Source organism: Bos indicus, chromosome 12 (assembly GCF_029378745.1).
Source record: "Bos indicus isolate NIAB-ARS_2022 breed Sahiwal x Tharparkar chromosome 12, NIAB-ARS_B.indTharparkar_mat_pri_1.0, whole genome shotgun sequence".
In the NCBI taxonomy this organism is placed as follows: Eukaryota; Metazoa; Chordata; class Mammalia; order Artiodactyla; family Bovidae; genus Bos; species Bos indicus.
In genome coordinates, this window is record NC_091771.1 from 78305043 (window position 1) to 78332625 (window position 27583).

General features: G+C 49.5%; 1 protein-coding gene across 3 annotated transcripts in view; it reads left to right on the top strand.

The window, feature by feature from the left end:
* The window catches only part of FARP1 (FERM, ARH/RhoGEF and pleckstrin domain protein 1), a 306924-nt gene that overhangs the window by 272329 nt on the left and 7012 nt on the right, over positions 1 to 27583 (top strand). For all 3 annotated transcript variants that reach the window (XM_070800413.1, XM_070800410.1, XM_070800414.1), the window contains 7 exons: positions 13135 to 13216; positions 18559 to 18796; positions 20908 to 21038; positions 25770 to 25838; positions 26102 to 26191; positions 26847 to 26929; positions 27029 to 27141. In XM_070800413.1, coding sequence (XP_070656514.1) covers positions 13135 to 13216; positions 18559 to 18796; positions 20908 to 21038; positions 25770 to 25838; positions 26102 to 26191; positions 26847 to 26929; positions 27029 to 27141 — 806 coding nt within the window. The remainder of the gene's footprint in view (positions 1 to 13134; positions 13217 to 18558; positions 18797 to 20907; positions 21039 to 25769; positions 25839 to 26101; positions 26192 to 26846; positions 26930 to 27028; positions 27142 to 27583) is intronic.

The window sequence follows — 27583 nt, forward strand, 5'->3', positions numbered from 1 at the left end:
AGAGGTAGAATGTAAGCGTTAGTAGTTCCTAAAGCTTCCTAGGTAATTATTCCAATGTGCAGCCAAGGTCGTGAACCTCTTCCATAGAATGTGCCTCATTAGGAGGAGACCAAGGATTGCCCCTTGGATCTTCAAGGCTCAGAGCTCCCTCAGAATACTGTACCCAGTTCTGAGTGTCATGTTTGAAATGGGCTAATAGAATGCGTTTCATTAAAAAAAAAAAAAATGTTGGAAGTATGGGCATTTGGCCTCAAAGAGAAGATTTTGGAAAAGAAGATGGCCCTTTTCAGGCTGGTTGTATGAAAGAGGGTGTCAGCATCATCTTAGTTGTACCAGAGGACAAAATTTAAACAAAGGAGTGAGTTTCCGAAGAGGTACCTTGTGTCTGAGCATAGAAAAGGGTTTCACAGCAGGTGCAGCTTAGCGATGACAGGCTGCCTTCCAAGGCAGTTGGCTCCTCCACCTCGGTGTTTCTTGAGCTGAGGTTGCCCATTTCCAGAAGCTACTTATCTATTTGACAAAACCCCAAACCTGGCAGGGCATTAGGGTCACTTGGGGTTGGTGGGCCAGTGGAGTTTTGAAAAACTATAAATTGCTACATTGTACCCAGCCCTCCTTTATCAGAATGTTGGGGTGAGATCCAGAAATTTGGACTTTTTCAGTGCTTTTGAGATGACTGATGAATGATTTTCCTGGAATAATTCATGTGCAGTGTCTGAGAAACCAGTGACCCTATGATTCTTTGGTTTGCATTTTACTTATAACTCTGTTTCTTCTATAAGCAATGAATGAATGCATGGATGAGTGAGCATGTGCCAGGCTTCGTTTGCTGGAGACTTGCAGTCTCAGGGGAGGGGGCAGGCCCTCTCGTGGCTGAATGGGCCATGTCCAATGAGGGCATCCCTGGCTAGTTCTGTCTTGGAGGACATGTGGGCCATTAATGCCTGCACAGAAGAAGCAGGCCATGAGCAAATATGTTCAATGAGAAGAAGGGATCACATAAGGGATCCCTTAATAAAGGGATCCTTTATTAAGAAAGGAGGTTGCTCTGGGTTATTGACAGACCGTGTGTGTGTGTGTGTGTGTGTGTGGATATTCTGAGATGGGAGACACGGCCTGGCCCACGTGGAGTGGGCTGGCAGTGTCTGCATCCTTCATCACACCAACACCTGAGATCCACGTCCAGCGGTCTACAGCCTCATTTCCTCACCTATAAGACGAGATGTGGCCTCCACCTCACCGGGATGTTACACCAAGTAAATGAGACAGGGTCTGTAAAAGGCTTGGCGTCCTGTCCCCCACAGAGGAAGGGGGAAAGGCTGACCATCTTTTAATATAAACTTCTATAAATTGAAATCTGAGATTTAGGGAAAAGTTGCCATGAGAATAGTTTCTGCACACTCCTTTTCCAGACCCTCCCCTTGATGTCAGCTTCTTACATCACTGGGCACGTTCCTCAAACCTAAGAAACCAGTGTTGGTTCTGTTAAAAAGCAAAATCTGAGCAAGTAAAATTGAAAGGTCTAATTGGCTCTACTGAATGATTCATGAATGGGCAGTGTCCTAGGTGGCAAGGAGGGAGGAGCTCCAGAAACGGAAAGGCTTCCCTGGTGACTCGAACAGTAAGAACCTGCCTGCCAGTGCAGGAGACCTGGGTTCCATCCCTGGGTCGGGAAGATGCCCTGGAGGAGGGCATGGCGACCCACTCCAGTATTCTTGCCTGGAATTCCATGGACAGAGAGCCTGGTGGGCTACAGTCCATGGGGTCACAAAAAAGTTGGGCATGACTTTAGTTAACTAACTAGTGTTAGAAAACTAACACTTTTAACTTTACAAGCAAAACACGGAATAAACCACGTTATTTCAGATGTAGGGACCCTACCTGGGGGACAGCAGGGGTCTGTGTGGCAGATGACCTCATCTTCCTTTGGGGATCAAGAGGGCCCATGTGACCAATGACTTCATTGGTACTGACCAGTGGCTGACTGGTTAGGATGACCTTCCTGGGGGAGGTTGTGACTGTGGAGAGATCAATGGTTAGGTACTAAGTCTTGGCTTTAGCTCAAGTGACTCCATTTTGGGCCTGTCCTTTCTCTTCTAACACTACGTTATTAACTAAACTCCAAACTTTAACCAGTGATAGTATTTTTAATTATTGTTAATGGAAATCTAAAGTTTACCATGTACCTCAAGGTCCCCCAGATTTGGGGCTTAAATGTCACCACCACTGTGCTTTTCTTTGCTGCCCTAAGTTACGCTGTCATATACTTACATCAGCAGTGGGAAATCATAAGGCAGAAAAAGTACCAGGATGTTCTCCTGTATGATTAGGCTGGAGCCTGGTTCAGCAAACACACCTGTTCCTGTCCAAATGGTGCATTCTCCCAAGTCAATGCTGGTAGAAGAGGCTGGCCCGTTTCATTCAGGCCCAAGCCCAAGTTACCCCGTTTCTTCAAAAACAAGGAAACAGTTTCGGTGACTTCTGAAAACACACATTGTGCTTTTTCTTTTGAAAGTGAGGACGTTTTACTCAGCTGTTCAAACGAGTTCAGAGAAAGCCACTGAAGATCTTTGGCCTTTGGGCAGGAGCCCCACATTCCAGCCCTAAAATGACTGGCAGGTGCTGGGCACAGACTAGGCCAAGTCATTCCCCAGAGATGGACACAGCCCCGCCCCAGGTTCTGCCGGGGATGGAACTCGGCTGGTGGGGAACTGGGACCCAGGGAGGGGCATGCAAGGAGGCATGGGTAGGCTCTGGGCACACAGCTTCCAAGAAGGATCAGCTGGGTTCAAGAAAACAATGTGATTGCCATTGAACTGAACACTTGCAAAATGGTTATGGTGGTATATAGTAGGTTTTATAGTGAAAAAAGAAACTGTAAGTCACCCAGTCGTATCCGACTCTTTGCGACCCCATGGACCATAGTCCCCCAGGCTCCTCTGTCCATGGCATTTTCCAGGCAAGAAACTGGAGTGGGTTGCCATTTCCTCCTCCAAGGGATCTTTTGTTGTTGTTCAGTCAGTAAGTTGTGTCTGACTCTTTGCTACTCCATGGACAGGCATGCCAGGCTACCCTGTCCTTCACTATCTCTTAGAGTTTGCTCCAACTCATGTCTGTTGAGTTGATGATGCCATCCAACCGTCTCATGCTCTGTCGCCCCCTTCTCATCATACCCTCCATCTTTCCCTGCATCAGAGTCTTTTCCATTGAGTCGGCTTTTTGCATCAGGTGGCCAACGTTATTAGAGCTTCAGCATGCATCAGTCCTTCCAATGAATATTCAGGGTTGATTTCCTTTAGGATTGACTGATTTGGTCTCCTTGCTGTCCAAGGGACTCAAGAGTCTTCTCCAGCACCACAGTTCAAAAGCATCAGTTCTTCGGTGCTCAGCCTTCTTTATGGTCCACCTCTCACATCGGTACATGACTACTGGAAAAACTATGACTATTCAGACCTTTGTTGGCAGAGATGTCTCTTTGCCGACAGTCTTTAGCCACAATTTTTTAAAAAATAGAAAAAAACAAAATCATAGGGAATCTGATGCAGAAGAAGACGAGACTTCAAAACAGTGCTTTGCACACAAAGGTCACCATGTCTGTGGGTTCTCTGTGGGCGCCCCCAAGGGCTTTCCTGAATTAGCTCATGGGAACCTGAGAGGCAGGCAGGTGAGCCTTACGTGACAGGTGTTGGCTGATTGAACTGCCTCCATTCTGACCCAGTCAGCATTCACGGCCAGGCCTTGAGACGTTAAGTTGAATGTTAAGACCTCAGTTTGAAGCTAAGAGTACCATTTTACTCCCAGCAGAGCTTGGGGGTTCAGAATGCAGCTGGCCTGGGCGGGGGTTACCTGTCCAGGTGCATTGCCACCTGAAGGCAGACGTCACAATGCAGTTTCAATTCTCAACAGCTTCCTCATTCTTGGAGGCGCTTTTCAGCTCCCATTGTTATTTCCCTTGACTGCCCTACCGCTCTGTGAGGTCCATGGGCTTTGTTTTAAACAGGTGGGAAAGTAGAAACAGGCTTTTTTTTTTTTTTTTTACCTTTCTTAAGTGACCCAGTGAGGGGTGTGGTAGGCGATGATCCCGGCTGGTCAGACACTTTGATCCCGAGGTGGAGACCTTTGACGTTAATAAACTCCATGTCTTCTCTGGCCTGTGCTTGAGCTTGGGGTCGTCAGGAGCCTGGTGACCGGACAGCCTGTTGTCAGGAGCTTGGTGTGCGCCGGCGGCTCCTGCAACGGGGCGGGAAGAGGCACTGTTCATTTTCCTCGTTCTGTGGCCACCACCCCCAAAGGTCGCTTGCTCGCCCTCCAGCCAGGGCAGTTTCTCACAGCGTCCTGTTGTGGTTGGTTGGGTCAGGAGCACACATGTGTACCACACATGCGGACATGCCCCCCCAACCCCCGGCCCCTCTTCTCAACCCCGAGAGTCCGCCTCCCCACACTTCATCTCTGGATCCCCGAGGATGGACCGGACCCTGGCCACCATCCTTTTGAGAGGTGGCCAGTGGCAAGTGGTTCCTGCCACACCGTAACGCGCTGGCTGACTCTGCCACGCAGGTCGTTTATATGACATGAAATCTTTGTTCCCCCCGAAGTTGATGACTGTGGACTGTTTCCCACATCCACATAAAGGAAAGGATCTGATTTCCATGTTATTTTTGTTGTCGCCCAAGATCAAAATATTTGTAAAGGTTGACTGCAGAGAAGCCCTGTAATTATTTCATGGGGGAATTAGTCCTGCCTCACACACTTTGTTCATGGTTGGATTAATTCTTTCGTTCGCCAGCTCCTGTCGTTGCCATAGTGCATTTACCACCGGCAATGACAACTTTGCTCATTTAGAGTAAAATCAGCTGTGCTGCCTTGTCTCGTGGAACGAACGTTCTCGTGTGACGAGGGATCCCACTGCCTCACAGGCTCGCCATGCTTCTGCAGCTCCAGCCGTAATGAGTTTTTTGTCCTGAAGAGGAAGTTAGGGTGTCAACCCTGCATGTCAGAAATCCCCAAGTCATTCTCGAATCCAGCAGGGTCGATGAACCGCATTGATTTTCCACCTGTAAAATTGACTTAGCCCAGCTCAGTAAGCTATGACTCCTCCCTCCCTCCGTCCTCCACCAACCTCCATCTTTCCTTCTCTGAATTCCCGAGACGTTTACTAACCTTCCTGTGTCACCCGCCCATCCTGGCTCACCTAGAATCTCAGCTGCTGATGCACGAGTCTGATGCAGATGCTGATGCATCTGCCAAGACTGTGGTTTCCTCCAGGCGGACCTGCTCCTGGGTCTCAGAGTTTCGGGTGGAAGTCCAGGTGATGCGTGCCTGTTAGAACAAATGAATGGTTTCTCGTTGGTAAACTGCATCACAACTCTTGTTAAGGCTCATTTTTATTTAGGGCTTCCCTGATAACTCAGTTATCAGGAGAAATCTGCCTGCAATGCAGGAGACCCCGGGTCGATTCCTGGGTCATAAAGATTCCCTGGAGAAGGGATAGGCTACCCACTCCGGTGTTCTTGGGCTTCCCTTGTGGCTCACCTGGTAAAGAATCCACCTGCAATGCCAGAGACCCCGGTTCGATTCTTGGGTTGGGAAGATGCCCTGAAGAAGGGATAAGCTACCCACTCCAGTGTTCTTGGATTTCCCTTGTGACTCAGCTGGTAAAGAATCCACCTGCAGTGCCAGAGACCTGGGTTCGATCCCTGGGTTGGGAAGATCCCCTGGAGAAGGGAAAGGCTACCCACTCCAGTATTCTGGCCTGGAGAATTCCATGGACAGTCCATGGGGCCGCAAAGAGTCGGACATGACTGAGCGACTTTCACTTCACTTCATTTCACTTAAATTCTTTTATGCTTCATCTTCCACGAAGATTTTGAGACAGTTAACAAGTAGAAAACAATACAAGATGAGGATAAGCGAAGACATCGAAAGTGGACTGTCCCATATGGTAGCCACTAGCTACTTGGAGCAGTTTAAAATAATTTAAAAATTCAGTTTCTCAGCAACACGAGCCACATTTCAAGTGTTATTATACCCATGTGACTAGTGGCTGCGTTTAGGGCAGCAGGCATAAAACACATTTCCATCATCATAGAAAGTGCTTTCTCACAGCATCGGGAGGTACAAACTATTGGGTATAAGATCGGCCGCAGGAATATATTGTACAATATGGGGACTGGAGCCAATGTCTTGTAGTAACTGTGAGTGGGTTGTAACCTTTAAAAATTGTATTAAAAGGAACGAAAGGAACGAATAGTACTCATTACACCAAACACAGGGCCCACCACACAACACTTGCTCAAAATACTTAGGAAACAAATTCATAAAAATGTCTTGGTTTCCTCTGGGGTAAATTGTAAAGATGATTTAGTTTGTTGTTGTGTTTCAAAGGCTCAAAGCAGAAGGGCGCCTGGCAAATGATGATGGACTGTGCTTTTACACTTAGAAAATCTGTATTCACATGCAAAGTCTGCAGCATGTTAATATTAAAAATAAAATACCGTTAGTGCTTCCCACCAGGGAAGCTGTCCAGAGTCACTGAGGTTGTATTCAAAACGCAGGACTCAAATCTGTTCCCCTGCTTCAGGCAGATCTACTTCTCTTGTGTAAAAGCTTTTGTTTGAAAATATTTTCACTGGCTTTTAAAAGAAGGTTGTGCAAAAAAGGTTTAAAATCATTACTTTCAAATTAAACCATGAAACTCACTGGAGACAAGGCAGTGTGATCTACCTGGAAAAAAGCTTGGAAGAATACACAGTGGAAGAAAGTTAGGGCAAGATATGGATCGTGGATATACAATGGGGGGCAATACACTTTTTAATATAAATTAATTTAAAATTTCATCTTTGTTTCAAAGGCAAGAAAATCACTTTAAGGATGCTGGGATCTTCCCACTGTATCCTGCCCAGACTAAGCTTCGCTCCCTCCCCCTGGGGGGCCAGTGGTGGCTGGTGATTGTTTCCTTTGAACACGGGAGTAAAGTTGCCTGTTCTCAAGCATATGCAGGAGCTATTTTTCTTGAATTGTCTGCCTTGCTCCTGTCTTTGTAGCCCACTGTGCTTGAAGAGCAGGCTACCTTTTTGTTTGTTTGTTTAGAAAAATGGAAATGATTTTCCCAATTGCAGGTGGATTTCTGCTGGAACACAGGCCGCTGATGAGTTTGAAAGTGCCCTTCTATTGTGCTCTGTTTTAATGCATGGCCGTCAACAGAACCAAACCCAGGTCTCATCTGGTGCTATCAAGCCTGCCTGTGAGTGGGCTGTAACTCTCGTGCCTCGTATTGAACTGGACCTGGTAAACTTGGAAGAAGAAAAGCTATAGCTTCAGGCAAATCTATAATGTGTGCATAGCTGACAAGCACAAGGTAGCTGAGGCCTTGAGGCTGCTGTGTCTACCTGAGCCAGAGGACAGGATGGTCGCGTACCTGTCGCTACTGGGGGCAAATAGTGTCCCCCAGCCCAGCAGGAACGCCTCACAAATGCCTTCCCTGCAAGTGGCAGTGTGAATTAGTTCACATTCATGAGGTTTCTCCTCCAGGGATTTCAAAGGCTATTGAAATTCATCAAAGAATATTGAAATCCACATCTATTACATGCAGCTAATATATACACACACACACATATGAAATCTATTACTCTGGCTAATTTGTTGCTTTTTGAACCCAGCTGCCCTTCCTGCCCTACATATTAGTGGAAGATTTGTCTTTACTCATTTGCTCACTTACATATTCTTTTATTTAGATACACATAGACATACAGATACATAGATGCATAGCTTCCCAGATGGTGCTAAGATAAAGAACCCGCCTGCCAATGCAAGAGGTCCCCTGGAGGAGGGCGTGACAACCCACTCCAGTATTCTTGCCAGGAAAATCCCATGGAGAGAGACGCCTGGCGGGCTACAGTCCATAGCGTCGAACAGAGTCAGACACAACTAAAGCAGTTTAGCACAATAACAGCACAGACACACACACACACACACACACACACACACACAATTACAGCCTCTTTTCTTCCCCCCACTTAGAATCATAGGAACCACAAGGAATGGTAAGAATTAGGGCATGATGTTTGTTTTGCAAATGAGGCCTAAAAATTCACACAAAGTTAAATCTGTTTTCTTGGAGTCAGAGAGTACCCCCGGCCCAGAGCTGAGTTTAAAAAGTCAGCCCTTTTAGCTCCAAGATATGTGGTTTTGCTTTTATGTTTTAATCTAATGAGCTGAGTCTTTGCTTTGTTGTGAGAGGGAGGAAAGGGTGGAGCCTTGGTCTGTCTGTAGTGGTGAATGAAACGTTTACAGAGGGTCTGGAAGAGTCAGAGATTCTGCGTGCGTGCGTGTGTGTGTGTGTGTGTGTGTGTGTCTGTGTTCAACCTTGTGCTGAGGCAACACTTAGTTGTGCCCTGGAGCACGTTGATCATGGTGCACAGGTCAGAATTCAGCATCTGGGAGGCTTCTTGGTACATGGGTTTCCAGTGCGAAATTGTCAAAAGAATTTTCCGCTGCATTGTTGCACAGTAATTAGCCAGACAGTGAATACACGGCCCCACCTTCCCAACAAGGACCCTTTTCTTGTGAGGTTAACATCCAGAAGCTGTTCCGGAAGAGCTGTAATTACTTTTCCATGTTCTCCATAATCAAGTGAGCTTTTAGCTCTTTACAATAAGGCCAGTGCACTGGACTTGCGGGTTCACTGGCGTTCACATGCAGAGGAAGCATAAGCGTGACGGTAATTCTTTACGGAGCAGCCGGGGCACAGGTCTCGCCCCCTTTCCTGAGGACTGACTCCATGTTCCACCCCTGCTGAGTGCCAGCCTGGTTTCATCGCGTGGCCTCAGTCTGCCCCTGCTCAGTGGATTGACTGGGCACAGAGGATCCGTGATGCCATCCCAGAGCAGTTTCCCAAATGAAATAAAGACTCTGAAGACCGAGGGAGACAGATAAGGTTCTGCCGGCCAGCCAAAGCAGGAAGGAAGGTCCCCCTTGCGTCTGGGTTTTAGCATCAGTGCACTTCTCTTTTGATAAAGAGTTGGTAAAGGAAGAAAGGAAGTGAAGTCAATCCAGCTTGGCCTCCATCACCACTCCCTGCCCCTCCTCCCTGCCTGCTCCACTGCTCCTGGTTTTCCGTGGGTCAGGATGCTGTCTGTGAGAGACAGAAGATTGTTCACTACCAGTGGGAGCCGACACCCCCAATTCTCCGCCTGCCCAGTCCAGAGCATTCTCACTAAAATATCTAGATGATGTCCTTTGGATGAACTGAAGACCTGTCTCATGTGCATTGCCAAGTGGCACGCCCATTTGGAAGTTCGGGGTCATGACTTAGGTTCCGAGATGATAGCTGCATACCTGGAAATCAAGCATAAGTTGTGTCTTCCCTCTCTTTATTGAAACCAGGCGGTTCTAGTTCAGCAGTTCGGTCCTTCTTTGTTGTTCAGATGTGGTGGAGAGGGAAGGAGAATTTCCCAGCTCCTAAGAGAGCTTTGCCGTGATGCTGAAGGTGCGAGGTTGGGTGGTTCTAAACACCAGGAAGCCTCCGTTTCTGGCAGGAGCTCCTTCCTGTGCAAAGTGTGTAAGGAGAAGAAGCAACCTGTAAATTCACAACTTCACCACGCACTCACACAGGATCCACAGAATAGCCAAACGATAAACATCTCTGTTGTGACCCAATTAAGAACCGTTCACCAAAGATCCAAAGATACCACACCCCTGTAGCTGATGGGGTGGAATAATTTCTGATCATGAGCAGAGAGCTGAATGCTGTCTCAGGAGGAGAAAGGGAAAGTGTCAGCTGCTCGGTCATGTCCAGAAACTCCATGGACTGTAACCCACCAGGCTCCTCTGTCCATGGGTTTCAACAAGCAAGAATACTGGAGTGGGTAGCTATTCTCTTCTCCAAGGGATCTTCCTGGTCCAGGATCAAACCTGGGTCTCCTGCATTAGCAGGCAGATTTTTTACCATCTGAGCCACCAGGAGAGTCTAGTCTAAGTCAGAGGCTGGAGCGTTCTCCACCGAGGCTGCTTTGGGGGGGATGAGGGAGGCAGACCAGTGTGGATAACTGAGGCTCCTGGCTTGAGGCTGAGGCAGGACAGTTGCTTCATTAAGGAACAAAATGGAGGAAGGAGATGAGATTTTGGCAGCAAGATAAATACCTCTGTGCAGAATCTCTTGAGTTTGAGATTCCTATTGAGGTGGCTTCCCTTGGAGCTTAGTTGGTAAAGAATTTGCCTGCAGTGCAGATTCCTGGGTTCGATTCATGGGTCAGGAAGATCCCCTGGAGGAGGAAAATGGCAACCCGCTTCAATATTCTTGCCTGGAGAATGCCCATGGACAGAGGAGCTTGGCGAGCTACAGTCCATGGGGTCGCAAGAGTCGGACACAACTGAGTGACTAAGCCACCACATTCACTGTGTCATCTTCATATCCACCACCATGAGGTCACTCAGGCAGCAACCTCTGAAAGTCATAAAATACAGGGCCTGGGTCAGTAACTACATAGTTCATTGAGGTTAGATGTGGCATCGTGAGTTGAAACCATGGAGACTAGAAAGGCTTGCTTAGGGAGAGGTAGAAATGGAGAGAGAGAAGATAGCCAGGGATGGGTTCTCAAAACACAGAAACAGATTAGGAATGGCCTGAAGAGGAGGGCTTGGCAAACAGGACTGAAGATGTCACCTGGAGAGAAACCAGAGAGCAGGGCCAGGGCATTTGGGACCAACCAGCCGCGAGTGGGTGACCAGGAGCAGGAGTGGCAGTACTTCCTTGGTGGATTAGGTAACTCAGAGGTCAGCGGCAGTGTTGCACAGAGCCATTTCAGGCAGCGGCGAGAAGAGACGCCATGCTTTAATCAGAAGAGAAGTGCATAGTAATTGAGGCCATCGGCCAGCTTGTTTGTCTTGGCAGTTAAGAGGAAGCAGAAGGATTGAGGAATTCTGCATCGGGGTGGAAAAGAATGGAATAGGTTAACAAGAGGACAGCCCTTCTAGAAAAACAATACAGATGAACTTATTGGCAAAGCAGAGACAGACACAGATGCAGAGAACAAGTGTACCGCGACACCAGGGGGAGAGAGAGAGAGGGTGGGATGAATTGGAAACTGGGGCTGACATAAACCCACTACTGTGGATAAATAGGTAACCACTAAGAACCTACTGCAGAGCACAGGGAACTCGGGTCAGTGCTGTGTGGTGACCTAAATGGGAAGGAAGTCCAAGAAAAAAAAGGGGGGATATGTTCCTACGTGTAACTGATTTATTTTGGTGTACAGTAGAAACTAACAGAATTGTAAAGCAACTATATTCCAGTAAATATTAAATGAAAAAGAGAAAGACAGCCGTAGAAGACCCTGGCAGGGGCTGGGAACATCGTGGGCACCCTCACTGCTTTTATTTTATAGAAGCTTTAATGCCCTGATGGGTCTGGCTGCTTGTCTCTGCTGAGATGTAATTCCTAGTCTACGCTCAGTTATAAACGGTGGAGTACGTGGCGTTGTCACTGCTTGGTGTGGGGAGAGGGGAGCTGGGAGAGGAGCCAGTCTTCCTGTTTGTCTGCTCCGACGTTTCTATCCCCTTCAGTGCTAAGTCCCTTCAGTCGAGTCCGACTCTGTGACCCCGTGGACTGCAGCCCAGCCGGCTCCTCAGTCCATTGGATGTTCCAGGCAGGAATACTGGAGTGGCTTGCCATGCCCTCCTCCAGGGGATCTTCCCAGCCCAGGGATCGAACCCGCATCTCCTACATCTCGGGCGTTGGCAGGTGGGCTCTTTACCACTAGTACCACCTGGAAAGCCTCGCTCAGTCCCTTCCTCCCTGCCCTCCTCTCCCATCCTGAGAGCCTTGCTGTGTGCGAGGTTGAGCAGGTAGTTCTGGAAAGCTCCTAATGCCGAGAGGAGGGGATCATCCCTCCCGGTGCTGGAGGCTTCGGGCAGCAGCGCCTGTGGGTGTGAATTACTGTCCTCCACACTCGGGGTGTGGGTATTTTCCTCCACCCTGAGCACGTCTCACCTCCCTGCCCAGATTTTTACCTTTTTTTCATTTTTAGTTTGTCCCTTTTCCTTAAATTGGCTTCTGGCTATCCTGAACAGTTGAAGATATTAGCCAGGTTCGTTGTTGAAAAATCATGTTTTAATTTTCTCTGGGAGATTCAGCGGGTTAATTGGCAGATATGCACAGGTATGGTGGCTAGAAGTGTATAGGCTGGGTTCCTGGGCTCAGGTCCAAGCTCCAGCCTTCTGATCACTGACATTAGACATGTTGCTTGGTTTCTTTGTGCCTCAGTATTTAGCTGTTTAAAGAGGGTGATGGTGGTACCTGGTCACAAGGCTGCCAAGAGGATTCAGTGACTGGTCGGTGCCTGTAATATGCTCAGCACTGTGTGGTCAGTGCTCAGTAACTGAAGCTGCCATTATTATTAATAATATTTCTTTACTCACTGCTGTTTAAGCCCCTAGATTATCAATATTGGATACAGCCTAGAGCCAAAGAGAAATTAATATATATACCCACATGCTCCATTCAAAACACCCATGTCTTTGTCTTCCACCACCCAGCATGTCCGGGGGACCCCTGACCCATCTGAATACCTGGGACCCCATCCTGCCCTCTTCTGGGTCGTTCTTCACATAGCCACCTCTGTAAGGGGGTCTCCTGCACGCCCTCAGTTATATTTTTCTCTTGCCAAGGGCTTTTCACACAGCCCTTTGTCTGCTTCAGGTAAGGACTCTTGGGAGCAGAAACCTTGATTTTTGAGGCTAAGCCTGGCTTCTTACAAGTGTCTGTTAGTCCCTGTCTGTGAGAAGGAATCAGTTTCATGAGCTTGTTCCTGCAAGTCATCTCCTCATTGTTCTAACGCTGAGAAAATCACCCAAGCGTGGATGGAAAAAGAAATGTAAAATGAGATCAAATTAAAGTGAACAGATGTGGCTCTTCCCTGCCACTTGCAGAGCACAAGTGGACTTCTTTGTCTGCAGGAGGACTGGGGTCATTTTGAAGTCTCCTAGCGCCGATGTCCTGTGAGACAGAGAAAGGAAAGTAGAGATAGGTCAGCGGATTGGAAGACGTGAAGGTTGATGGTTTGTCACCTGGGGCTGGCACGTTGATCGGTCATGTTTTCACTGCTAACGCTTTGGTTTCCAACCCTTTGCTCCCAGGGAAGGCCGCTCGAATGCCCACATCAGAGGAGATTACCAAAGAATCGGAGACGTGATGCTGAAGAACATTCAGGGGATGAAGGTAAGCTGCTGGTGGGGGAGGGGAGGTGGGGCGGGGCTCCCCTGGGAAGATAACTCAGACTGTGATCCCCACCTGTGATTCGCATCTGCGTATAGCACAGCCTTGGGGGAACTCCTGCCTCCTCTGGATAATTTTATTTGGCGGCATAAAAGAAAATCCAGTTCAGTACTTTCCCAAAGCTCTGTGTTGTAACCAGAACAACAGGTGTTCTCTATGAGTCATTTGAAAAAAGCTGTGTAGACAAACATTGGTTGACTGAGCATTTCACTGGTAGTCAGTTGTTTTGGCTTCTTCGACAGAAATATTGGATTCAGAGCTATGTAGGAATTCCAGGCAATTCTGTGACTTTCAGTCAGTTTATAAGGTAAATATATTTTTGACCATTAAGTGATATCTGCTAAGCTAAGTTGCTTCAGTCGTGTCCGACTCTGTGCGACCCCATAGACGGCAGCCCACCAGGCTCCCCCGTCCCTGGGATTCTCCAGGCAAGAACACTGGAGTGGGTTGCCATTTCCTTCTCCAATGCATGAAAGTGAAAAGTGAAAGGGAAGTCACTCAGTCGTGTCCGACTCCTAGCGACCCCATGGACTGCAGCCTACCAGGCTCCTCCATCCATGTTTTTCCAGGCAAGAGTGCTGGAGTGGGTGCCATTGCCTTCTCCGTAAGTGATATCTAACTGACACCAAAGAATGAAGGTCTCCCAAAATGTCGGGACAGTGAACCATAGTCTGCCTCTTGTTTGAAATCTTCCCACCTCTTAGGTCTGAAATTTCATTTTTGCCTTTTGCTCGAATCCATTAGTAATTCCTTTAAAAATGGAACATTTTAACTCACACAATTTATCTTTCAAATATGAATACATCTCTGTGTGTGTGAGTCACTCAGTTGTGTCTGACTCTGCAACCCCATGGACTGTAGCCCGCCAGGCTCCTGTGTCCATGGAATTCCCCAGGCAAGAATACTGGGGTAGGTAGACACATCAACCCTGAATATGCATTGGAAGGACTGATGCTGAAGTTGACTACTTGATGCGAAGAACTGACACCCTGGGAAAGACTGTGATGCTGGGAAAGAATGAGGGCAGGAAGAGAAGGGGGTTACAGAGGATGAGATGGTTGGATGGCATCACTGACTCAATGGACATGAGTTTGAGCAAACTGCAGGAGATAGTGAAGGACAGGGAAGCCTGGAGTGCTGCAGTCCACGGGGTTGCAAAGACTGTGTCCATGGGTCAGACACGACTCAGTGACTGAACCACAACCTTCATTCCCTTCTCCAGGGGATCTTTCCAACCCAGGGATCAAACCTGGGTGTCCTGCATTACAGGTGGCTTCTTTACTGTCTGAGCTGCCAGGAAAGCCTGAATACATTTGTAGTTAACGTTTTAAAGCAATCTTCCTGTAGCTCAACCTCCAAAGCCTGTCTAACAACCTTAACTAATAACTAAGCTTGTTGTTTAATCTCTAAGTCATGTCTAACTCTGCGACCTCTGTCCATGGGATTTCCCAGGCAAGAATACTGGAATGGGTTGCCATTTCCTTCTCCAGGGGTTCTTCCCAACCGAGGGATCAAACCTGCATCTCGTGCATTGCAGGCGAATTCTTTACCCGCTGAAGAAGGCAGGTTGCCTGTCCATCCAACCATCTTTCACCATCAGTCCATCCAACCATCTTTCCATCTGTTTATATATACCATCCATCCACACTAGCTGAGAGCCTACAATGTCTAAAGCACTTGTGGAGTCACCGTTATTGTCGAGGTTTGAAAGTGTCCCACCCCCTCGGGATAGCCCCTGAGTTCTCCCTGTTTACCAGCTCCCCTTGTGACCCTCCCACGGAAGGGTGCCCTTGCTTAGACTAGACATCCACGCTCCTCTCCGGTCACCTAGCACCTAAAACCTCCTAAAAATAGACCTGATTTCCACCCAGGGCAATTCTTCCCCCTCTGTCTAGTGAGCTGGCATTTTTGCATTTAATCGGTTTCCTTGGCCGTGCTGGCATTTTAATTACTGTGCCAACGCCGCAAGCATTTATGGCACGGAACTCTGTGCAAACAGAATAAAAATAGATGGGGAGGCTTAGACTCTGGCAGCGTTTTAGAGAAATTGGTTTTTCTTTTATTTTTATTTTTTATTGTGGCTGTTATTGTCGGTTATAGGGAATTTTTATAAAGCGGGGAGGGGAGCAGCCGAAGGTTCCGGAGAAGTGCCAACGTTGGCACTTCTGTCTGCAGTGCTTCACACAGGCTCCAGCTCGCAGTCTTTCCTGCCCATCCCCCTACCCGGGCGTCCACCTGCACAGGTGCAGATGTCCAGCAGGGCTGGGGACATCACTGGCTTTTGTCCCCAGACCCTCCACAGGGGATGAGAGAGCCGGCCAGGGCTCCAATCCCGCCTAAAAGTCAGAGGCGCCCAGCTGGTGATCTCTCAGCCGGGCTGAAAGGTTCTTCTGGCAGCGTCAGCATTTCACGGTCCACGCATGCCTTGCGCCTTGACCCTTCCCCTGTCGTCTAGGCTGTGACCTTCCCCCCAGGCCCAGTCACCTCCTGCCCCCTCTCCTTGTTCATTTCCTAGCGCTTCCCTCCCTCTGGCTCTCCGTTCTCTTCCCCATGATTCACCATCTACCTCTTATCCTCTCCAGCCACCATTTACATCACGGCCACCCTGATGAGGCTCCAAACCCGCCTTGTTTCTCTGTGGTTTAGAGAATACAGTCCAGGTTCTTAAAGCCTTCCCTGGACAGTTGTGCCAGATCCCTTAGCCCTCACGCACCCCACCCGATCCTTCATATTCTACTCTGTGCTCCAAGGACCTTGCACCCACCTCTCCAGGCACAGGCACTCAGGGCCTTGCAAGACCCCTGCCTGAGCGGGATGCCTGCAGCGGTTCGTCTGCTCATTACTGCAGGTGGGCAGCGGGCCTCCTGGAGGCGCCGATTGTGTGCATGTAGTGACAGGATGGACACTCAAAGAAAGGGATAGCATGTGTGCGAACACTGCATAGAGCTACATGCACGCACACCCATGCACACATACTGACAGTATGCACACACTGACATGCACACACAAGTTGAGGGTGTGTATAACTGGCTGAATGAATGCTGGACTGTCCCAGTGTCAGCAGCCTGGTTGGGCTCAGTGCTGTAGTTAGACAAGATGAGAGCAGGAGGGGAGGCTGGGGGAAGGATGCATAAGACCCTCTGCACTTGGCTTTGCAACTTCCTGTGGATCTATATGGGGCTTCCCTGGTGGCTCAGCGGTGAAGAATCCACCTGCAATGCAGGAGATGCAGGTTTGATCCCTGGGTTGGCAAGATCCCCTGGAGGAGGAAATGGCAACTCACTCTAGTATTCTTGCCTGGAGAATCCCATGGATGGAGGAGCCTGGCGGGCTACAGTCCATGGGATCGAAAAGAGTCAGACACGACTGAAGCTACTCAGCACAGCACGCGTGAATCTATATATTTTTTAAATCACCAAATAAACTCAACAGGGAGACCACATGATAATGGCTAAGGGGGACAGGAAGTCCAGGAGGAGGAGGAGTCACTAACTCAGCCTGGAGAGCAGGAAAAGACTCAGAGCTGAGCCTGAAGGGGGTCCTTAGGAGCAGAGTGCCCCGTGCCAGGGCTCTGGGTGCTAGAGCCCAGCACATTCAGTAGGTGCTGGAATGAGGAGCAAGAAGCCACAATGAAGGGCAGGAGAGATCACTGATCAGGGCCCCATGCGCCCTGCCGAAGACTCCAGAGGTTGTCCTGAGATGGTGGGAGTTCTTGGGATATCCCAAGCAGGAGGCGATGTGCTCGATTGCATTGGTGGAAGCTCCTTTTGGAGCCACTCGAAAGTCAGAGGGCAGAAGTGAAGCAGAGACCCCAGTGGAGACACCCTGGCAGGGGTCTGAACAAGGGCGGTGACCACCAGGCGAAGCCAGGAACAGGCTTGCTGTTTGCAGGAGGTAGAATTGGTAGGTCTTGGCGAAGGACTCAAAACCTGAGGGCATCTGGAATCTTGTCCTGGTTTTTCTGTCTTGAGTAACAAGTGGCAGCACCCATCCTGCGTGAGAGGATCAGGGGGCAGCCTCAGTTCCAGTAGGATGGGGGGAGTTGGGGGGTTGATTTTGGACTTTTGAATCTGGACTCCTGGATTTTCAGCTCTTTGTGGGCTGTGGGAATGGAGATGCCAGGATTGGGAACCCAGATGGTCTGGGAATTAGCACACAGATAGCCAGCTTCTGGGAATGAGGGGGAAGACAAGGACAGTAGCTACCATAAGGAATTAATCCCTTCTGGAATGCCCTATCAGACTTCTTACCCTGCAGCTGTCTCCACCACTGCCCGTTAAAGGAAAACGATATTCAGCAACAGTCGTTAAGGATGGTAGAGCAGACTTTGTTCTGGACCTTTGCAGTAGGTGCGGGGACACTGCAGGGGGGTTTTACAGTGGGAGAGAGACTGGAATCAGCTCTCAGTGCAGCGGGAATCTACAGCCAAGGATCAGGGCCAGGCTCAGAGGGTGAAAAAGTACTAGGAGGAAACATCAGGGTCGTGAGGGGGAGTTCTAGCTGAACCAATCTAATGGGATTCTTAGGTGAAGACATCATCTGGCGGGCAGTGGCAGATGGAGAGCCCCCCCACAAATGTCAAGGGTGACCAGATTCCCAGGGTGGAGGGTTCTGGTTGAACTGAGCTATAACAGAGTTCTAAAACCGGATGGTACACGGAAGTGTACAGCCCCGCCTGGGAGAAGGTTCAGGAGCCTGACAAAAGTTTGCCCAAGCAAAGGATCTCGGCCAGACCCCAGTAGAGAAGGACCGAGGCTCATCACTCCCATCCGCGCCCCAGAATCCAGCAGAGCAGGTGTCTCACGGCAGATGCTCAGTTATTACACAAGCGAAGGGGAGGGAGCCAAACAGAAACATGTACTTTTCACTATGTGACGTTTATTGGGTGGCCCTGGCCTCTTTGTCATTTTCTTTGTGACATTTAGGAGAAAACCCCAAGCCCCCTGAAGGCACTCGCATTCATTTATTTCCCCTGAGTTTCACCAGTCTTGTTTTAAAAGGACACTTACATCTCTAGTGTTCCATATACATCTCAAATATTTTATGATCCCTGCGTATTTTAAACTGCTCTGTGCTTTTATAGAGCTTTTTTAATTTCATCTTGAGAACTTAAATAGTGAAATATTAAAAGCATGAGATTTAACAAGTGGGATGAGATAATGAAAGCAAAGGTGATGCCTTGGGAGAGTCAGGCTGGGGTGGACCACGTGGCTGAGCCAGACTCCGCTGGTCTCCCTGGCCCCGCCCCCTCCCGGCCCCGCCCCCTCCCGTGTCTTCCCCACCAGCAACTGGCTGCTCACTTGTGGAAGCACAGCGAGGCGCTGGAGGCGCTGGAGACCGGCATCCGGGGCTCCCGGCGGCTGGAGAGCTTGTGCCGAGACTTCGAGCTGCAGAAGGTGTGCTACCTGCCGCTCAACACCTTCCTCCTGCGTCCGCTGCACCGGCTCATGCACTACAAGCAGGTCCTGGAGCGATTGTGCAAACACTACCCGCCCAGCCACAGCGACTTCAGGGACTGCCGAGGTGAGTGGGTGTGTGTGTTGGTTGAGGGGGAAGTCTCTGGGGTTGTGTCCCAAGCCAGGTAGACTCGCTTTGTAGGACCTGGGCCGGCATTTTCTGTTCCGTCTTGGTCTGTCCTGTTAGGCAGTAATGATTCGCTTCTCTTCTCCATCCTCTTGCCTGCATTTTCTCCTTCTGTCCTGGGTGGTTAGTGCAAAGAATCCTGGAGAAGCTCCACTTAGAGTCCGTCCCTTCCAAAAAGCTTCCATTCACCTACACGGTAGAAGCTCATCACTGTGCCCTTGGATGGGCCACTGGAAATGGCTGGTAATAAACACTACTGCTCGTTGCTGCAGGGCATTCGCGAGGTCACCACACTGAGCATTTCAGGTGTTATCAGCTCTCAGTCTTCGAGAAACGCCTACAAGATACTGGTGAGCTCATTTTACATATGGGGACCGCTGAGACCAGAGAGGTTAAGGAGCCTTCCCAGAGTCACACAGCTGCAAAGTAAACGGCTGGTAACCTAAACCCAGAACCCACGTTCTTGACCATCCTTCCCTACCAGCTGATGATGATATTACTCACTGACTCTCGCTCAGCACCTGGGCCAGGTACTCTGCCAGGTGTCTTTCTCACATTAACACCTTTACTCCTTTAACAACCCCATGAGAGAAGGGTTGTTATCCTATTTTATAGATAAGAAAATGGGCTTCAGAGGGGTAAACACTGGTGAGCGTTGCTCAGCTGGCCAAAGATGGAGTTGCCACTCTAGCCCACGCCTTCCCCACTGTGCCACGCATCGTCTTTTTGAATTTACTTCCTCTTCTCGTGCTGTTTGTGATCTGTTACCGTCTGCGCTCCCTGGCCTGAACTTGTAGCCCCTGGGGGCCAGGACACTCTGCAGCCAGTCTGTACACAGTGCACCCTCTCCAGGGGGTTCTTGACAGATTATGAGACTTTGCACACCCGTCAGTATGTCACGATATGTGTCTCTTGCCTAAAGTATGTAAATTTAATCTTGGTTTTTAGAAAGGCAACCCAAGGGAAGATTTCGTAGAGTAATGAAGACATTGTTCCCTGGTAGCTCAGTTGGTAAAGAATCTGCCTGCAGTGCAGGAGACCCGGGTTCGATCCCCGGGACAGGAAGATCCCCTGGAGAAGGAAATGGCAACCCACTCCAGTATTTTTGGCCTGAGAATCCCATGGACAGAGGAGCCTGGCGGGCTACAGTCCCTGGGGTTGCAAGAGTCGGACACGACTTAGTGACTAAACCACCAATACCACCGCCAATGAAGACACTGGTAATTCATGCAACAGGAACAGAAATGGCTCGAGGCGTGGTTTTGACTTGCTTTAGACAACAGTCTTTAAACCATGCAGCCTCACGCCTTGGCATAGTCCATTCCTTCCGCTTGGACTCCCCACCACAACCTCCTGGTCCTTTCCCTGGCAGAATCCTCCTCCTCCTCCTCCTCCTCCTCCTCCTCCTCCTCCTCCTCCTCTAAGGCTCAAGTCTGTGCCTGACCCTCGAGACCTCAACCCTGAATGCCCGTCAGTGTAGGGGAGATGTGCCCAATATTGGAAAAGTTAGTTGCAGTTTTTCTTTGCAGCCATCGTGGTAAACACTATAATAAATGAGCGCAGAAGGACAAACCAGGACATGCTGGAGTGTTTGTTGCCCAGAAGTGTTACACTGTCAGCTGGACCCTCTGCCAGAAAGCTCTCTCCTTCACCCGGGATTTTTCTGTGGCCTCTTTGCTTGCTCTGCTCTTTCCAGCTAACAGGGAGGGGAGAAAAATCTCTGCCTTAGGGGCAAAATTCCAGGCACTCTTACCCCCTCGCTGCTGCCCCTTTATGCCAACAAGTAATTCTGACTCCACCACCGAGCTCTGAAGGGGGCACTGACATTTTCAAGATGGTTTGCGGGAAACTAAAGCAAATCAATACATAAAATAAATCACGCAGTTTTTATTATCACTCAGAAATAGCAGTGTCTTCCCTAGAAGGAAGGTTTCTAACATGGTTCAGCTACCAGAGGCTATTACCCTGGAGAATTAAGCTTCAAGATGTAAGGGGAAATGACCCTTGTCTGCTGTGACTGCTGCAATTTTTGTGTCTGTTTCCCTCCTCAGCTGCTTTGGCAGAGATCACGGAAATGGTGGCCCAGCTTCACGGTACGATGATCAAGATGGAGAATTTCCAGAAGCTGCATGAACTCAAGAAAGATTTGATTGGCGTTGACAATCTTGTGATCCCAGGAAGGGTAAGTTCTCTCTGTATGCTCTGGAGGTGGAGCCAGAAAGACTTGTGTGTGCTAAGTCACTTTAGGCATGTCCAACTCTTTGCAACCCCATGGACTACAGCCCACCAGGCTCCTCTGTCCCTGGGGTTCTCCAGGCCAGAGTACTGGAGTGGGTTGCCACATCCTCCTCCGGGGGATCTTCCCGACCCAGGGATCAAACCCGTGTCTCTTACGTCTCCTGCGTTGGCAGGCAGGTTCTTTAGCACTAGCACCACCTGAGAAGTCCCAAGAAAGACTTGCAGTGACTTACATTGGAGCCTTTTGAATATGGACACCCCAAAATTAAAATTCTGAAGTGGCTTTCTTCCCCAGACAGGGAGACAACTGGGAAAATGCCTTGAATATTACAGTGGCAATTCAGAAATTTTGGGTCAGAAGATAAATGAATCCTTCAACCTCATATTCTGCTTTTTCTCCTTATTGGTTGATATGCTTGTATACTTTTTCCCCACCATATTCTGAGAGGCTTTGAGATTGCTTATTAAACAAAAAAAAATTAGGTAAATGAAGATGGAAGAAAAGGAAAAAAATTTTTTTCAGAATTGGGTAGAGGATTTCCCTGGTGGTCCAGGGTTAGTTCAGACCCCATGCTTCCACTGCAGGGGGCACAGGCTTGATCACTGGTTGGGAAGGGATCCCACATGCCTTGTGGTGTGGCCCCCCCAAAAAAAATAATTGGGTGAAGGGGCAATAGAAAGCAGAGAAATTAGTGCATGAAAGTGTGCTATAAATTCCCATGTAAGTGGGAAAGTTAGAAATTAAAACTGTAGCCAGAACACAGTTCTAGGAGAGAGACACATTTCACTTAATGCTGTTTAACATTTACTTCCCCATGGGGCTTCCCTGGTGGCTCAGACAGTAAAGAATCCACCTGCAATGCAGGAGGCCCAGGTTCAATCCGGAGAAGGCAATGGCACCCCACTCCAGTACTCTTGCCTGGAAAATCCCATGGATGGAGGAGCCTGGTAGGCTGCAGTCCATGGGGTCGCTAAGAGTTGGACACGACTGAGTGACTTCACTTTCACTTTTCACTTCCATGCATTGGAGGAGGAAATGACAACCCACTCCAGTGTTCTTGCCTGGAGAATCCCAGAGATGGGGGAGCCTGGTGGGCTGCCATCTATGGGGTCTCACAGAGTCAGACACGACTGAAGTGACTTAGCAGCAGCAGCAGCAGTAGCAGCAGGTTCGATCCCTGGGTCAGGAAGATCCCCTAGAGAAGGGAATGACAACCCACTCCAGTGTTCTTGGAGAACTCCGTCCATGGAGTCACAAGGAATCAGACACAACTGAATGACTTAACACTTCCACTTTCTCCATGCGCGTGACAGGTAGGTCATTCACAGTACAGGACCACAACATGCTCCCTTCAGGCCAGTGGGCATTTTAAACATACAGGGTAACCTACCTTTTTCCAACTCTCTTCCTAGGAAACAGTCATTGACCAGGAATTAAAAATAGTTGCTCCATCTCATCAGATCTCTATATGGGAACTTTCTCTACCAGCTCTCCTGTCTCAAACTACACCTAACCCAGATTCAGAGGGGCATTTTATTTTAGCTTCTTTGATCTGTCATACCTGCCTTAAACTTCAGACAAATATCCTTCATCCTTTTGGGTATTGGGTCTTTCCCTTGGGAAGCCTAATTACAAAGCTGAGCAGAGTATCAGCTATAAAATGTTGTCAGAAGAGTTATGTGGTAACTGTCTGCTGGAAATTAAAGCTGGGACTTAACTTCAGCTCTGCTGGTGAGAAAATTCTGCCAGGACTCAGCACATCAAAACCCGTGTTCACCCATCCATGCAGAAGCCTTTAAAGCCTTGCAGAATCGGTATAATTTTCTCTTAACTTCGGATGTTATAAAATACTTAACATATTAAATGCTACATGGCAAACAGAGCATCTGTAAGGAACTTATTTTGAGAAATAGTTTCCACGGTGCTGTGAAAAGAGCAGTGGATTGGAGCAGGTGGCCCTGGGTTCAGTTTCTGGCTCCACCAGAACTGGACTGTCTCACCTACTGGAATGTTCCTTTCATTCTGTAACATGGGGACCATACTTTCTCTGTCATAGGTGGTGTGTGTATTAGTCACTTAGTCCGACTCTTTGTGACCCTATGCTCTGTAGCCTGCCAGGCTTCTCTGCATGGGATTCTCCAGGCAAGAATACTGGAGTGGGTTGCCATTTCTTTCTCCAAATGACCACTGCTGCTAAGTCACTTCAGTCATGTTCGACTCTGCGACCCTGTAGACGGCAGCCCACCAGGCTCCCCCATCCCTGGGATTCTCCAGGCAAGAACACTGGAGTGGGTTGCCATTTCCTTCTCCAATGCATGAAAGTGAAAAGTGAAAGTGAAGTCGCTCAGTCGTGTCCGACTCTTCGCAACCCCATGGACTGCAGCCTACCAGGCTCCTCCATCCATGAGATTTTCCAGTCAAGAGTACTGGAGTGGGGTGCCATTGCCTTCTCCACCAAATGACCACAGCCTGCTGTTAATCATATGGATCCAGCCCACAGTTGCGGGAGTTTTCCTTTTGGTAGACGAGAGGTTAAGTTTTTGATTGAGACATAGCTCATCACTCTGATTGAGTCTGAGTGACCCCAGAAGAACATTTAACTCTACGGCCAGGGTCAGAGTAGGTATTAATTAATTGGCCAGCTGAGAGGCATATCAATCGTGACTGACTGAACATGACTTATCATTCTCCCTTTAAAGTAAATTTCCTCAGGGCCAACCAATTAGAACCTTGGAGCGCAGAAATTCATCAAGGTAACCCAGAAATACTGGACACAGGTAATTGGCCACAAACCCAACAGTTGGATTGATTTCTAAAACTAGCATAGCATCATGCCTATGATAGAAAAGCATTTGATTCCTGTGCAAAGATCCAAGGAGGTATTATGGATCAAATGAGACTTAATCTGTAAAACTAACATAGTAAATACGTTACCTTCCTCTTCTCCCACCTACACTCATTTGAAGAGACTACGTATACGCTTAGTATAACGTAACTGAGTGCGCAGCACAGCCGGCTTCCCAGGAGGCTCGGCTGGTAAAGAATCCGCCCGCAGTGCGGGAGACCTGGATTCGATCCCTGGGTTGGGAAGATACCCTGGGGAAGGGAAAAGCTACCCACTCCAGTACTTTGGCCTGGAGAATTCCACGGGGTGTATGGTGCCTGGGGTCGCAAAGAGTCGGACACGACTCAGCGACTCTCGGGTTCCCTTTCACACTAACAGCATTGTACAGGGCACAGACTTGTTTCACCAGATGTGGGCTCTATTCACCCACTGACCAGGTGTGGGCAAGTTCCTTACTCATTTTGCTCCTTAGTTTCCTCATCTGAAAAATGGGGATGAATTTACAGGCTTGTGCATGGACCTAATAAAACCAGCCAGCACATGTCAGGAACACACCGTGTGCTAATAAATCATTATTGATGGAGCTGAAGTCAGAACTGGGGTGCTGGGTACACACTGCAAGACTGGCCTTATCTGTATGTTCTTCTGCGGGTCAACCAGCTTCATGACCCCTCAGTGTTTCAAGTCAACCCTGACCCAAATGGGAAGGAGGGATCCGAGGCCCTCAGAGGGCCACGTTCTAAGGTGGGCTGTTCCACACACTGAGGGCTAGTTGATTGTCTTTTAAAAATTATCTAAATTACCTGATGAGTGGAAAGACGGCTCCAGGAGGTTTGTCTACATGTGGAATTTGAAAAATTGAAATTTATAAGTGAGCATCTGATGTTCACGCTCCCTGCAGTCTAATTCCTAACACAGCTTTCAGGCATAATCCTGCCACCCTTTTGCTGGGGTCAGGCTGAGATGGGGGTGTCACGTCCTGGAAGCAGGATTTCTTCCAAGGCAAAAGACCCCAGCACAGTCTGGCCTGAGCCAGGGCCCAGGGTGTGTTTTCTGTCCTAGGCATTGTGTGCCCAAAGAGTCCTTCCAGGAGTGCAGTGGGGGTTCATTTGGTTAAAACTCAGAGGCCTAGACTTTGTGAATTTTGTTCCAGAAGGAAGCCGATGGAGCTTAAGGATATTAAGGGCCTTTTCTTTTTCTCCTATTTTACAGGGGCTTGAGGTGGGACGGGGGCAGGAGTGGGGGGGTTGTTTTTAATACTTTTTAAAATTTTATTTTGTTTTTAATATTTTTTACTGATTTGTTTAGTCAAGCCAAGTCTTGGCTGCAGCTTGCAGGACTTTTGTTCTTTCTTGCTTGTGGCTCTTTAATTCTAGAACACAGTTACTAGTTTTTGATAACCAGCGTTTAAATTGTGAAGATGATCCCTCTACTCATAGTTCTTGCCTATGGCATATCTCTCATCCTTGGTCCCCTGTTGCCCCGTTGTATCCCTCCTGGGTCCTTGGTCACCTCGCAGCGGAAGCCCGCAGGGCCTGGGGGTGAGGTGCACGGTGACAGGTTCCAGTACGAAGCTGCCCATAGACCTCTGACCACCGGCTTCCCGTCTGGTACTGGAGCTGAAGTTAGCCTCGGCCTTGCAGGTTGCTGGGAAGGGGATGCGCTGAGAGGCAGCACAGCTGGGCATTCAGTAAACCGGGGCTGTGATCGCTACGATTTTTAGCATGAAAGGGACCGTGGTGGGTGGAAGCATCTCACATGGCTGTTGAATCTTCACGGACACAGGTCTGCAGGCTCCGAGCCAACTTGTGGGTGTGTTTTCTCTGCAGGAATTCATCCGCCTGGGCAGCCTCAGCAAGCTCTCCGGGAAGGGGCTTCAGCAGCGCATGTTCTTCCTGGTAAGTGGTGAGAGCCGAGCTGTCTGTCCTCACCACAATCGGTGACATGTGGGCCTGTGGAACCAGCAAGGGGCACAGGACTGGGCGTCAGCCACCCCAGAGCGGGCATACGTGGGAGGCAGGAAGAGCAGTCAAAGCTGCTCAGACTGGAGATGTTGAGGTCCACGGGTTTTCACAGTTCTGAAAATGTATCAGTCGTTTCCGCCCTTGTTGGTTTCAAACGGGCCCGTTCGTCTCAGCCGCTCTTGTCGTCCTTCCTTTAGTTCAACGATGTCTTGCTGTACACCAGCCGGGGGCTGACGGCCTCGAATCAATTTAAAGTCCACGGGCAGCTCCCGCTCTACGGCATGACTGTAAGTATGCGCCTGGGGCCCGGGCTGGGGGACCTGGTCCTCTGGGCTAGGAGCCAGTGACCGCAACGAGGAAGGAAGGGACGGAGGGACTTGATAAGGAAGTGAGAGCATCACGGGCTCCGTGAAAAACCTGGGCTTGGCTAGGGCTGCCCTGGAGGGGCCCTGGGACAGCACGCCTCCTACGGTGGGATGCACGCCCTGTTTCTTCTGGAGTCGGGTGAAGAGGCAAGCTGTCATGCCTCGTGGTGTGGACGTGCCTCTTACTGCCTGGTGCCTGGCCCCCAGACCCTGATCAGCTGTGACCACACTGCCCACGGGGAGTAAAGACCAGGAAACCATCTTTCTCCCCAGAATGCCCCGTAGACGAGTGTCCACATTCTGTGAGCCTTGGTGAGCGAGGCAGACGAGGAACCAGTGTCCATAGGATTCTTTCCCTAGCTTATCCCCGGAACGCTCCTCGGTGGTCAGGAAGAGAGAAGTCTGTGGCTCTGCTGAGAAAAAGATAGTGCATTTTCACCTTGGATTTACCCTCCCGAATGGGATTTTTCTGACTTGGTCCCTTGGGGCTGTAGCCAGTTCAGTGAAACTTGGAAAACGCACTGAGTGTGGCCTGCCCCCTGCTTGACCGTAACTTACGGCCACACTCGCCCTACAGATGGAGGAAAGTGAAGAGGAATGGGGCGTCCCCCACTGCCTGACTCTGCGGGGCCAGCGCCAGTCCATCGTGGTGGCCGCCAGGTAACTCGGGGAGCCTGACCTTTGACCTGGGTACCCTCTTTCCTCCCGCCCCCATCTCCCCATGGCCTGGAAAAAATCTGACGTCCATCTCTCCTCCAGTTCTCGGCCGGAGATGGACAAGTGGGTGGAAGACATACAGATGGCCATTGACTTGGCCGAGAAAAGCAGCGGCCCCGCCCCCGAGTTCCTGGCCAGCAGCCCCCCGGACAACAGTAAGTGTGGGGCACACAGGCCCGGGCCCCGGAGGGATTAGCCAGGACGCAGAGGGACCACTCTGGCTCTCGGAGGTCATCCTAGGCACTGAATATCGCCTTACCGGTGCGCCTTATGTCCACAGTCTACGTTTGTATTTTAAGCTAAACATCCAGGAACTGAGCAGTTACGAGCGAGCAGAGAAATCCCCTTTTCTGGGCCAGCCCTGCTGCTTGTCAGCGTCTGGGGGGGAGGAGAAAATACTATGAGGGGCTCCCGGGCCGGGGGGCTGGTGGGACGCCCCTTGGCCAAGCACAAGCCCTCGCCGCTGTGATGTGACTTCCTGCCCAGGGGGCTGCCTAGGCTCTCCCTGTCTTTGCATCGCCGTAGGCCCCACCCCCGGGAGCAGGCGGGAAAAGGCCTTTTTGCGCTTCTTGGAGGGCAGAGATGGAAGCATGGAAG